This window comes from Crocuta crocuta, unplaced genomic scaffold (assembly GCF_008692635.1).
Source record: "Crocuta crocuta isolate KB4526 unplaced genomic scaffold, BGI_CrCroc_1.0 scaffold402, whole genome shotgun sequence".
Taxonomy (NCBI): Eukaryota; Metazoa; Chordata; class Mammalia; order Carnivora; family Hyaenidae; genus Crocuta; species Crocuta crocuta.
Window position 1 is genome coordinate 1,696,747 of NW_027529633.1, and position 14,255 is coordinate 1,711,001.

The window sequence follows — 14,255 nt, forward strand, 5'->3', positions numbered from 1 at the left end:
TTCTCCAGAAAACCATATACTCTTCCAATGGAAGCCTGGATTTCATTTTGTTTTGTTTTAATGTTTACTTTTGAGAGAGAGACAGAGACAGAGTGTGAGCAGGGGAGGGGCATAGAGAGAGAGACAGACAGATAGAAAGACAGACAGACTCTGAAGCAGGCTTCAGACTCTGCGCTGTTAGCACAGAGCCTGATGCAGGGCTCGAACTCATGAACTGTGAGATTGAACCTGAGCCGATGGCTCTTTTCAGTGTGATGTAATTGTCCTCAGAAGTGGAATATTAGAATTGAAATCTGGAAGATGAATCTTATAGTTGTTAATTAAAATCATTAATCTCAATAGGTAATTTTGAAAGCCATCTCTTTTAATAATATTGTAAGAAATTAACTACATTGTTTTGTGTGTCTCTTGCTTGTTTGTTTGCTTTTCTGGTTCTAGTAACTGTAGTTTATAGCAGTAAATTTTCTTATTTCAAGAACAGTCTTAGGGAAAATGCTGATATCAATCAAAATGGTAATGAAAACTGATTCAAGTATATTAGATAAGAAATCAAGTAAGCAAATCAAATACAAAGATTAAAAATTTCCTTTGATAATCATATGCTGTTTATATCCCATCCACTTTTTAAAAACATTATCATAGGGGCGCCTCAGTGGCTTAGTCAGTTAAGCATCCGACTTCAGCTCAGGTCATGATTTCCTGGTCTGTGGGTTCAAGCGCCGCTTTGGGCTCTGTGCTGACAGCTAGCTCAGAGCCTGGAGCCTGCTTCAGATTCTATGTCTCCCTCTCTCTGCCCCTCCCCGGCTTGTTCTCTCTCTCTCTCTCTCTCTCTCGCTCGCTGGCTTTCTCAAAAATAAACTAACATTAAAAAAATTTAAAAACATTATCGTATAAAAACCATTTTCTCTTTGAAGGTGCACAGCATTTTTTCACCACATGGGCTAATTGTGTTTCCTGGAATGCTCCTCCCTTTTTTCTTCAAATAGGGCTCTCCTTCCCTATGTTTCCTTTAGAAAGCTAAATCTCATACATATTAAGCCAAAGAATGAGATTAAGCCCTGCAGTGTGGGTAGATTTAAACAACAGGATTCTTATAAATGCTGTGACTGAAGGGCAGGTTGGAAGAACAGGTTGCTAGGGTCACTGTATCCCTGCCTAAAACAGCCCTGGAGAAAAACAACCTTGATTTTGCTCCAAAATAACAGTTAATGTATTTGCATCTGAAATAAGTTAATTCCATGAGAAGGGATCATGCTAGGGAGAGTTCTGTTCTTTGAGACTGCCACTCTGCTGGGGTCATGTGGTCTGGGTTAATGTGTCCAACACCTACCATATTTAGGCTACTCCCTCCACCACATATATTTCTCAACCTAAGAATTCTAATCTTCAGAAATGTATTATAATGCCAATAATCAAAAAACATTGTGAATCATGAGTATATTTTTTAAAAACATATATTAAAAACATACCTCTACACCCTAGAATTGTTACCAACCCAAGTTTAGTTCCTTGCTGCTTGAAAGCCAATAGTCAAAAGTCATATGTTGGTTGGAAAGAAAAGATTGTTCTAATTCCAGAAGCCTGAGGAGAAGGCAGATTGATGTCTACAGACTGTCTCCCGTGTTCCAGGCTAGGAGGGGAAGAGCTATTTAAAGAAGAAATTCAGGGTAAGAGATTACATGCATATTGATGAAAAGGGTGGAGAACCATTACTATTCATGAGGAAAGACGGATCATGTGGGTTGAACAAACGTATAAGTAACATATACCACCATTCCCTTTGGGGTAGAGACCTAACATCAGAGCGAGACAAAGTCCAGACCCTAAGCTCAGGAGCTTGTATTAGGACAAGGAGAGAGCCATGCACTTGCTCCTAAGGAGGGTGTAAACTGGAGGGGGTCATAGGCAGGGTCTTTCTTGTGCAGGGGCTTGGAACCACGTTAGCCTTGATCCAGCCTTCTTCAGAGACAGCCAGTGGGTTTGCTAGTGGGGTCTGAAAAGACACAATAGCTGATGAGGGGAAAACCATTCTCTGAAAAACCAGCTTTAAACTTTCTGCTAGTTTCAGCTCATTAACTCCATGGGGCATGGTTTCAGAATCACTGCATTTTCTACTGTATACTTGTCTAAGTTATCTGACCTTTCCAAGCTTTAATTTTCCCAAATATAAAAGGGGTAGTGGGATAATGTCTATAAAAGAATTTGATAATATATGTAAGATTTTTCAAATGGAAATTTTATTAATGGGAACAATAAATGAATCTATAAGGATCAGGGTTAATTAATGGTTAGGAAGCCATTTTAAACTGGGTCAGAATTCACACACCTGTAAGGGCAGCTACATCACACACAAATATCTAGAGAATGGTGAGAGTCAAATTGGCCTATATATTAAACAATTCTGGCAAGCATGTTTCCCTTTCAGTGTGAATACTGGTAGTTAATTTTGCTAGAAAATGAAGTGTTCCTGACTCTCCTTATATATCTTACTTTGTATCATAGCAATATTATACTGTCTTACAGAGAAAGGTGTGTGTGTGTGTGTGTGTGGGTGTGGGTGTGGGTGTGTATAGTATACTAGAGTGTACATAGGATTTGGGTCTGATCTATTCCAGATTTTTAGTTATAGCTAACATTCATGATGGTTAATATTGTGACTATTAGTGATATTATGTAACATTAGTGATATTATGGAGAACTTAATATAATATATGCCCATTACTTTCCTAAGTGATATATATACATAGCATGTACATATATATATACACAAGAACCTTGAAGCAGGTATTATCAGCTTTTTCTTTTTTTACATGCATGAACTGATTCTAGGAGAGCTGAAAAGAAGTGGTAAAATTGACATTCATATTTGAGCTAAGTAACTCCCAAACTGATGGAATCATAATCCCTAGGGCCAAACAGGGACCCTAAAAATGGGGAAAGTGACCAATATATCCAAGAGCTAGCTGCTTCCTCAAGGAAATAAGGATGGTAGCCTATTTTGATGGATTATTATACAGATTAATGTAGAGATTCATTTGAAAAATATGCATTGTGTTTTTTTCTAAAATGTGTTATCATGTCCATTTATATCAGCAATTCCAATTGCCTAAGAGAACAAAGAAATTTAAAGTTTTATTCCTTTTTTTCCCAGATAAGGCAACTAAGATTTTAAAAAATGAATTGATTGACATATATAGAATATTCACTTGGCTTGATTTTATTTTTAGCACCTAAAACATCTTGAGTTTCATTTTAAATCGTTTTAAAATCAACAATTGTAAATACTTATTTAAATTACTTTTTTCAGAAGTTTAACTTTAGCACTTTTTCAGATCATGAGATTTACTTATGAATATATAAGTAATAATAACAGGCTAGATGATGTTCAATAATTATTACTCTGACAGGCATTAGGTGATATTTTAAAAGAAAAGTTAAGTTTTTCTATCTTGGAAATATATAAATTCATGTATATTACCTTCACTGACTTCTGATGTATTCCTACATAAAGAAAATGGAAGTTATGTAATTACTGTTAGTATAACTTAAAACTAAAGTTATTTTTCCATTTTGATTATATTGACTGAGGGGCGCCTGGGTGCCTCAGTTGGTTAAGAGTTCGACTTTGGCTCAGGTCATGATCTCACAGTTCGTGGGTTTGAGCCCCACATCGGGCTCTGTGCTGACAGCTAGCTCAGAGCCTGGAGCCTATTTCAGATTCTGTGTCTCCCTCTCTCTCTGACCTTCCCCTGCTTACACTGCCTCACTCTCTCTCTCTCTGAAATAAATAAAACATTAAAAACACAAAATAAATAAAACATTAAAAAATATATTGACTGAATAATACACAAATGTCATTTTTTTTCTGAGATAGACAGAATCATAATTAAAATATTTTGAGTGAACTTTCCAACTTTCTTTTTTACAAAATTTAATAAAAGAAAATATTCTTAACAATATTTTGATTTATATGAAAATTTTCACCACACAGTAATGTTAAGAATCCATTTCATAAAAATGAAAATAGTAGTGGGGCATCTGGGTGGCTAGTGGGCTAAGTATCCAACCCTTGATTTCAGCTCATGTTTCATGGGCTGGTGAGATCAAGCCCCACATCAATCTCTGTGCTGACAGCATGGAGCCTGCTTAGGATTCTCTCTCACCCTCTCTCTGCCCCTTGTCAGTTCGAGCACTTGCCCTCTTTCTCTCTTTCTCTCTCTCTCAAAAAAATGAACCTAAAAAAATGAAAATAGTATTATAACGTCTTTAAAACATTATTTTATTTTTTGCACAAGACTTGATGTAGATTTAATAAGCCCCTTTAGGGCCTCTGTCATTCTTGAAAGTCTAAGTCAAAATTAATTGGAAAAATTTAATTTTGATGCTATGTTTTTCCCTCTCACTTTTAGCTATTAGAATGGTCACGAAAATTGGAAACTATTATTGGTAGCTGAAGAACCCTTGGTGGGCCTGTTCTTCCTGTTTCATTAAAAATTACATTTGTGTTTGTTTTAAATAATCATGCCTAATGATTGAATGATTTCCTGATTCACTCTGAGTCCAAGTAAAGAAAGCAGTAGCAAACATAGCAGTCAAAAACATGTTAGGTCATATATTTATAGATTAATTTATATTTAATAACATAATGCCAACTAGTGTGAAACAAGTAACTTGTCATATTAACAAATATTGGATAAAATGATTATAGCGTGAAGGAGAGAAGAAGCCATATTGTTAGATGTAGAAATTTTGCCATAGAGATAACTCATTGAGTTTTGGCACATTTTTCAGCCTTTAAACTTACATGTTTTAAATATGATAGAAAATTGGGATTCCTAGGTGGCTCAGTCAGTTAAGCCTCCAACTTTGGCTCAGGTCATGGTCTCAAGGTTGGTGGGTTTGAGGCCCTCATGGGGCTCTGTGCTGACAGCTCAGAGCCTGGAGCCTGTTTCAGATTCTGGGTCTCTCTCTCTTTCTGCCCCTCTCTGCCTCCACTGTGACTTCCTCTCTTCCTCAAAAATAAATAAACATTTTAAAAAGTTTAAAAAACAAATACAATAGAAAGTTTATGGCTAGTTATGCCTACCATCTTAATAATTATTCTGAACACGTAGTTTATTTTTTTCTTTTTAAGCAAAAAACCCACTTTGATTATTCCATTGACCTCTGAATATCTTAGAAAAGTATATACATTAGTAGCAAACATATTTGGAATGTGTTGTTTCTGTGTAATCTTGCTTTGTGAATCTGAGACAAACCGTAAGAAGGACAGCATTTGGCTACTCGTCTGCAGAAAGTGTCCAGAAGACTTGGAATAAATCTAAAAAATAAGAAGATACTTCTGAAGGAGAAGTTGTAAATGAGATCAATGCACAAAAATAGTGCTAATGATTTCTGTAGCTATTATTTTATTACCATTAATTACATGATACTTTCCAGTGAGTCAGAGGTATTATGGAGGCTATTGTTTCTACTGGGGCCAAACTCACACTGACAAAAGATAAAGTGTACAGGGAGCAAGTTAAAGAAATAGAGATTAGGGAACCACATATATATTTATTTTATTGAATATCAGCCTTAGTAGTAGAATTTTCTAATGTTAATTAAGAATTCTATATCAGAAACAATGCTAAGATTTGTATGCATTATCTTAGTGCATCCCAATAAATGGAAGAGCTGAGATTTGAATCCAGAGAGCATCTGAAGCTGCTGCCTGTGTTCTTATCAATAAGGCAGATGAATTACTTGGGAGACAGAGGAATATGTATATTTTGGATGATTACTTTATAAGCAGATCTTTCAAATGCTTGAGCTATAATCCCTTTTCACTAAACTTCTAAAAAAGGATTCCAACATGTTACTTTTTCCATCATCAGCCTCTCTTGCTCTTCTCTATCTAAAGCCATGGATTCTTCTTCTTTCTTACCTCAAACCCTCCAGTGGGTCCTCATGGCACAGGCAGTCTTTTGAATTTCTTAGCAGGAGCACCTGAGCCCATTCAGGCTTGCAACCAATTGTCCTTGAAGATAAGAAAGACATTCTTCCCGAAACAAAACTTCCTCCTTCCCACTTTCAAGAATGATTAATTGCTCCTATTCTATTTCCTTAAGCACTTTAGCTATAAGCACCTTCAAGATGCTTTTTATAACTTTACATATTTGTCTCCCTCAGGAAACTGTGAGGCCCAAGTGCCTGGATGCCCATAGGGGTTGTAGCTTGAGTCAGTGTATGAGGAGTGTGTTATAAATGTCAGTAACCAATGATCACAAGTGTTCATAGGTGTTGAATTTACATTTACAGAATTGAATAGAGAACTCTCTATCTTTGAGAGCTTCAGTGCTTGGTTAATGTGATAGGAGATGCTAATTCGAATTTTAAAAGAGCGAAATAGTGGGGCTCCTGGGTGGCCCTGTTGGTTAATTAAGCCTCTGACCTCAGCTCAGGTCATGATCTCATGGCTTCTGAGTTCAAGCCCCACATGGGGCTTTGTGCTGACAGATCAGAGCCTGGAACCTGCTTCCGATTCTGTGTCCCTCTTTCCCTCTCCCCGTCCCTGCTCATGCGCTCTTTCTCTCTCTCTCAAGAATAAATTTTTAAACAATTAAAAAAATTTAAAAGAGCAAAATAGTTAAGCTGCCAAGAAAACATAAAATCTTAAATGAAGGTTATTTTAAGATTTAATGGCAACATAGGAGAAGGAAAAATATCAACAGTTTTCTGACTATTAATGACACTGATTATTTTATGTTGCAATTTTATATTACAAGGAAAATTAAGACCTCTTGAATAAACCATAAAATTAGCAAGGCTTCCAGAAATTCTGCCCTATTTATCTACACTTTTTGTGCCAATGTTACCAATTAAATAAGTAATGTAGAAGTTGAAATATTTACAACATAAATAAAGGATTTGCTAATTTTTATTTTACAGAGCAGATTGTCATTATGCTTATGATAAAGTCCAAAATTCATGACCTTCCAATGACCCATCTCTTGTCTCAGCAATGGCTCTCAACCTCTCTCTCACCTGCTCTCTGGATTTCTGGGATGAACTCGAAGCTCTTGCATCAGGCCTCTGCGCACACCAATGCTTCTGTAGGCAAAAGTTCTCTTCTTGTCCATCTACCATCAGTCTTCCACTGATCTTTCAGCCATTGCTTAAAATTTACACCCTAGAGGACATTTTCCTGATTTGCCAATCCAATTTGGTGTGAGCTACATTCTTATTCTCCATTAATGGCACTTATAATAATTGACTTAATATTTGTCTTTGTGACTCCACTAGATAGACATTGTAGGCTCTGAATGATTAAAAAAAATACCTTACAATTACTTATCACTGGACTATATTTTTGACAATACTATGCTTTCATTTTTTTACTTTAAGATAGTATAAGAAAATCAGTAAATACAAAGAGAATATAACTTTCTTTAAGTTTCTGAGTATCTCCTGACAGCAGTTATCAAAGTTAAATTCTTAAATCAGAAGTAACTGCCATTCATTCACTCTCCTCTAATATTTTAAGCATCCAAATAGGAAAAACAGAAAATTGAATTTATTGATAAAATAGTTATTATTTTGAAAACACTTTTCAGAGCAGGGAATTCCTTCTAACATTCTCGAGTGTTTAATGATACGTTTATAGAGCTCTGTATGAGAAATGGTGAAATACCCCAGTGCTTACGCTTTGACCATTTTCTGTACACTCCACATGTAATTCAAGGGCCATATCTGACATACTGTGTGGGATTACCCTATTTATCAATTCTTAGCTGCATTTTATTTTAATACCTCTGAAATTGACATACATGTTGATGTATGAACACAGTTGAAAACTTCTAACCAAGAAATTGCCATGTCAAAGTCTTCTCGACTCAATACAATAAAGTTACATAAATAAGGCAAATATGTATTTTTTAAAAGCGATACATTTTTTTTAGATAACCTAGACTAAGTTTTTTCATTTCTTGTGTCGATGAATAATTTCATGTGGCTTTAAGGGTTAAAGAAATCAACTCAATAGAAAATATAATGCTTGTTAACCTTTCTAAACTTTGCAAATATACCGATGTGTATTACTTAACTTCATCATCTTGGCAGCTCTGTAAGGAAAAAGAAAAGAAGATTGTGTGTTATCCCTTCATACAGTAAAACCTGAATCTCACGTTTTGAACACTTTAAAAGTTATGTTACTGATAAGCGTAGAAGCCAGAAACCCTCATTTCTGTTTCATGAGTACGCTTCTGTCTTTATACAGAGAAGAAACACATTAGTTATGGACTTGGAGGTGTGCAGTTTAGGCTGTGATGACCATTTTTAATGAAGACTTAGTGGTATTCTAAAATGTAATCCTTATAACCTTGGTGATCCACCATGTGTTAGTCAGCATTGATTCAAGGTATGGCTACATTAGCAATATGGATTGATGTATGCCAGCCTGTGTAACTCCAGGTTTTCATCAGGACAGTGACCTGCTGGACCGGCGGAAACACTGCTTCACCGTGCAGTCTGAGTCTGGGGAAGACCTCTACTTCTCCGTGGAGTTAAACTCTGACCTCGCCCAGTGGGAACGAGCCTTCCAAACAGCAACCTTTCTGGAAGTGGAACGGATACAGGTGAGAGTCTGTGAGATTTTAGGACCTGTGACTCCCAAAAATGACTGGCCCCTAGAGTTTAAATCTCAAATAGAAAATGCTGTGCTTTTAATTAATGTTTTACAAAGCCACTGGCTGTTCTCTGATTATGACCAACTTACATGCAGCCTGCATGGCTTCATTCTCTCACAATGCTCTTTCTTTCAAAACAATTTCCTTCATCTGTATCCTTCAAAACCACACAGGGAATTTGCGACATTTTTCAGAGGTCATGTCATCACAAAGATTTTCCTGATTTCCAGCCCGGTCTGCTCATTATTACCACTATTACCACAGTAGTCCTGTTCACACCCGTCCCATAGGTGCACACCAATATCACTCTTGTGTGCCTGTTTTCCTAGGTCTGTTCACACTCTATCTTGTATTGGAGTGATGTATGCTTGTCATTCCCCACACTAACTTATAGGTTGCTTGGGATTATTTTATTCATTTACCCACTGAATACAGTGCCTTTTGTACATTGCAAGTATTCAGAAGGTATTTATTAAGCTTTAGTTCTTAAGTCTGAAGTTATATCTAGATCAAGCTTCATAGAGCCTTCAGCCTCTGCAATTCAAGGGGCCATGGAATAGAAGAGGCTCCCAAATACGGGTTCTGTGGCTGAAGTCTGACAGAGACCAATGGAAAATTGAGCAATTGTGATGACCTTGCCCCATGTAAATGGGCTCAAAGAGCCAGGACCTAAATAGACACATGGACACTTCATTTCAAAAATAAATGTATAATGATGATAATGTAACTGACTCACCTGGAATGCATGCCTATATTAGGAGACTTGGTTGCATATATTTGCAACACATTGAACTGATTTGTAACATATATTAATTTCCTTTATTTCTGACTATAACCTTCAATATTGAACATACTAGTTTCCACCAGTGCAGCAGGACAATCAGGAGAAAAGGATAGGGAGAAGACTCAAAGGTCACTGGTTTAATTGCTCAACTGACCCTTTCTAGCAGTTCTGCTGATCTGCATATGTCTTAAAATCCTAATGTAACTGAGGAATATTGTTTAAATAACTTAGCTGTATAGAACCTCAATTTAATAAATATTTTAATATCAAAAAAGGAAAGATGAAAAATCTTCTCCATTATTTTATTTAAGAATCAACACCCAAGAATATTTTAAGCACAAAAATATGTTGGTTGAATAGGAGTTGACATTTTTGTTATTCATAATGATACTTTTAAGCTTTCCTAATTATCATTGTCCTAGAATGATAGAATATCACACATCCTAGAATATCACACTTCACTTGGAAACAACTACATGGACATTATCCATTTGATGGTTTTAAGATTTCATTTTAAGTCTCCTGGTGGTTAACAATGAGATAATATTATGTTATTTAATGTAATTTAATACTGTTTTTTTGGTTCTGGGCTTCATATTCTCTAAGGTAATGTCCTCAGCAATGCATTTCTTTGGACCATCTCACAATACCATTTTACCATGCGTATAGCAAGTGAAAAGTAAAATATCATTTGCCTTGAAACACCTGGGTGGCTCAGTCGGTTGAGTGTGCAACTTTGGCTCAGGTCATGATTTCATGGTTCATAAGTTCTAGCCCCACATCAGGCTCTGTGTTGACAGCTCAATCCTGCAAGCTTGCTTCTGATTCTTCTCTCTCTTTCCCTGCCCCTCCACATCTCTCTCTCTCTCTAGCTCTCTCAAACATGAATAAATGTTAAAAACATTTAATGCCTTTTTAGCTTTTGTTAGCCCCAGAACGGGGCTTTATCCAATGACCCTGGGATCATGACCTGAGGTGAAATCAAGAGTTAGATGCTCACTGACTAAGACACCCAGGCGCCCCTTAAGATAGGACTTTAAATGAAAAAGGATGTGGCTTACAAAACTGATTTTCTTTAATTACTATTACATATTTTATCCAGCTATAGACATTCAGCCGTCATCCAAAAGCACATATTAAAAATATTTAATGTGTGATGTATCTTCAAATATTGTTTAACAGTATATAATTGCACAAAAATCTTTCAAAATGTTGCAAAGTGTAGTCTTCACTTTTTTCTGACTATAATTCAACTTTCTTTGTGAAATAAATGTAGAAATTAAACAGTAAATCAAATATTATATTAAACATATTAATTATAGTCATTGTATAGGTTTATTAAAATATTATAAATTATAGAATTAAACTTTAGTGAGTCTAAATTTATATACCTGTTTCAATTTAATTATTGATAAATTGATTCTCTTTGTAATTTCGAACTTCAGTGAGATAAATTTCAATGTTCTGTACTGAAGGTGTTTTCACCTGATGTACTGTTTTAAATTACAGTAATTGAGAATACTAAACACTTACGTCTAAATGAGAGGGAATGAGATATGCTTGAACATTTCTTTTTGAAGAATTTCTTTTAATATGTTTATTTTTGAGAGAGAGAGAAAGACAGAGCATGAGTGAGGGAGTTCAGAGAGATAGGGAGACACAGAATCTGAAGCAGGCTCTAGGCTCTGAGTTGTCGGTACATAGCCCTACGTGGGCCTCGAACTCATGAACAATGTGATCATTGACCTGAGCCAAAGTGAGACACTCAACCGACTGATCCACCAGGTGCCCCAAACATTTCTTATTATTGATAGTAGTTTTAATAAAGTGGTGATGGGGGCGCCTGGGTGGCTTAGTCGGTTAAGCGTCCGACTTTGGCTTAGGTCATGATCTCANAAGATGTCCATGTATTAAACAAAATTACACCAAAAAATGAACTTACAAGGCCCATTAAGTTTGTTTTCTGAGCCGGTTTTTGAAAGCGTCTACTCCAAAGGAACAATTTGGCAAGTTATAACTTTCCTATGCAAATTGGGCTTAAAGTTATGAATATAGATTTTTGGTGAAGTCAGCTTGATGTATTTAGCCATCGTTAACATCAGAATGTAATTCATGTAGTGTACTTTTACATAGAGTATTATAAAACAAATATCATGTAAGTATTGGTACTGAAAGTTTGCTTGAGATAAGTTTCCATCTCTCTCTTTTTCCTCTCTTCCTCCTCGTTTGTGAATTATGAGTATTTTTCTTCATTTAAATATCCCAGTACGGTTTGCAATTAAATGCAACTAAAATTGGCCTGCAGGCATAAAAATGCATCATGTGGCATATAAGTTCTAAGTTTTTATTTCATATTTGTTAAGTTAAATTTAAGTATCTTTATTTTATTAGTCTTCCAAAATATTTATATAAGTAAAATTATAATTTAATCTGATCTCTGGGTTAAAAATTTCTATTGATTTGTGAAGAATCAGTAGTTGTATACAAATAAGAAACAAGGGGTAAATGCCTTTGGGAAATACCTTGCATCACATGGATGAACATTATATGAGAGACTCTTAAGGTAAAGATGTTCTTACACTTTTTGCCTTGGTTACTGAATCTGTGTTTGCGTGCCCGAGATTCTCATTTAATAATATCTATGAAATTGGTAGGCCAAGAATTGAATTAATACCTTAACCTTTAATACTTCACTTTTGGTTTAATGAAAATGCAATGGTGTTTAGCTTCTGAATGTAACAGCGTCACATAACCTTGTCTACACCTACGCATTTTTATAGCAGTCTTATTGCTGATATAGCAAAGGGTGTCAGTGCAGCCAGGGTAAACACCTGTCCAGATGGTGCAGGGTTGGAAACGTGGCACCGCAGACCCTTGGCAGGTTAAAAAGTGTTCAGCTTCAGTTTTATTAACACTGAGTTGTCAATATTACTTTGCTCCTCAGACAATGATTGCTGATATTATGTTATTTACTGTATAAGCAACTTATTACAGGAGCCATCACACAGTCTTTGATAAATGTTGGCTATTAATAATGATATTGGGTCAATCACACAAAAAGTAACAGTGTTTTCTGTTCTATCTAGTGCAAGACATATGCATGTGTGCTAGAAAGTCACCTCATGGGACTCACGATTGACTTTAGCACAGGATTTATCTGCTTTGATGCTGCAACAAAGGTAATGTGGAAGTCAGCTCCAAGAAATGTGCTGCGGGCATTGTAATTTAAGAATGACTGAAATAACTTCTAACTCCTGTCAGTATTTTCATTGATGATCACGTATCATATTCTAGATCCTCATTTTTGTTAATAGAAGATAAATCATGCTTTATTCTGATTATAGAGAAACAAGTTTGAATTTAATAAGACAAACACATTTACATAAAACATTATAACTATATAAAGTGAATATATATGTATGACATATATACATTCTATTTTATAATATATTTATATACATTATTCTTACTAAAGATAAAACATTTGAGGGGAAATTTTTCCCCCAAACACAATATTTTTAAACAAGTGTTTCTTTACTAGTGTTTTGCATCAACATCTCCAATATCCAAATGGGGAAAACCTTTTTGTTTTTTACTGTATTAGTTTATTAGTATTGGTAATATGTTAGAATCGTAGTGTGGGGAGGGATTGTGGGGTTTAGAGTTTCTAGCCAGGGAGTAAATGGTAGTCATCCTTACTTGACTTAGTAAGGTCTTGTATTGTCTAATTGGGTGCCTTTTCCACAAAGGATCTTTCTCTGAGAGTGATGCATATTAAATGATGAAAGGCATCCTCACAGTTAGTCATATCAATCAAACCTTAAAACACAATGGACCCCTTACCCACTGCTAATCTTGTCCCAGTGCTAGAGTTACTGCTGCAGTTTCTGACCTGGGGCTCTGGTCCCCATGGAGGACAACTTTTCCCTCTCATTATACATCAGTTCCTAAGGTCCACTCCACTTTCTCCTTTATCAGAGTATGGCCTAAGAAATAAACCAATATATTCCTTACCACTAATTTTAAGGCTTCATGAGTAACCCATTCCTGGGAAACTTATATTTCACCTTAAAATAAATGGTTGTACAGAATTTCAATTTAAAAAATGGAAATACAACAAGATAGTGATATAAATGTGTAAGGAAGGCAACATATGGAAAGTGGGAGGGTTTGAACCTTGGGGAAGATGGGAGTCCATACCGCAGTCCCACAGCCCAAGCCGAGTATGATGCAGGGGGGTATATGGAGCTCTTAGGATTTTCCACCATCCCGCAATGTAGATTGTCACACAAGAGCTCACATTATTAAAGGACGGCCAAATTTTTTTTTTTTTTGACAGAGTGAAAATAAGTGGTACACACAGCTGGTCTGATTTCACTGTCCGTGCATTGCCTTTGCCTAATGCCAAAAGAATTCTTCTCTAAATATGGAACTTTCGGTTTCATGGCTCTTTTGATGGCTCTCAGATAAGACTGCCATAAGCTTTTCCTGTGACTAAAGATTTTCTTTGGAATAAAATATTCAACTCAGGGTAGGCTCATGATATTACATTAATTTAACACATTTACCAATTTAAATATTCTTCAATTTCATAAGTATTAAACTAAAGTAATAAATAAGTTTAAAAATGATTAGGGTGGTAGAAAAAAAGCTCAAGTGTGATTTTTAAATTTTTTTAATGTTTTATTTATTTCTGAGAGAGAGACAGCGTGAGAAGGGGAGAGTCAGAGAGAGAGGGAGATACAGAATCTGAAACAGTCTCCAGGCTCTGAGCTAGCTGTTAGCACGGAGCCCAACATGGGGCT

At 35.8% G+C, this 14,255-nt stretch overlaps 1 protein-coding gene across 2 annotated transcripts in view; it reads left to right on the top strand.

Annotated features, from left to right (window-relative positions):
- The window catches only part of SNTG1 (syntrophin gamma 1), a 319,485-nt gene that overhangs the window by 254,858 nt on the left and 50,372 nt on the right, over positions 1 to 14,255 (top strand). For both annotated transcript variants that reach the window (XM_077762285.1, XM_077762287.1), the window contains exons 14-15: positions 8,463 to 8,615; positions 12,537 to 12,629. In XM_077762285.1, coding sequence (XP_077618411.1) covers positions 8,463 to 8,615; positions 12,537 to 12,629 — 246 coding nt within the window. The remainder of the gene's footprint in view (positions 1 to 8,462; positions 8,616 to 12,536; positions 12,630 to 14,255) is intronic.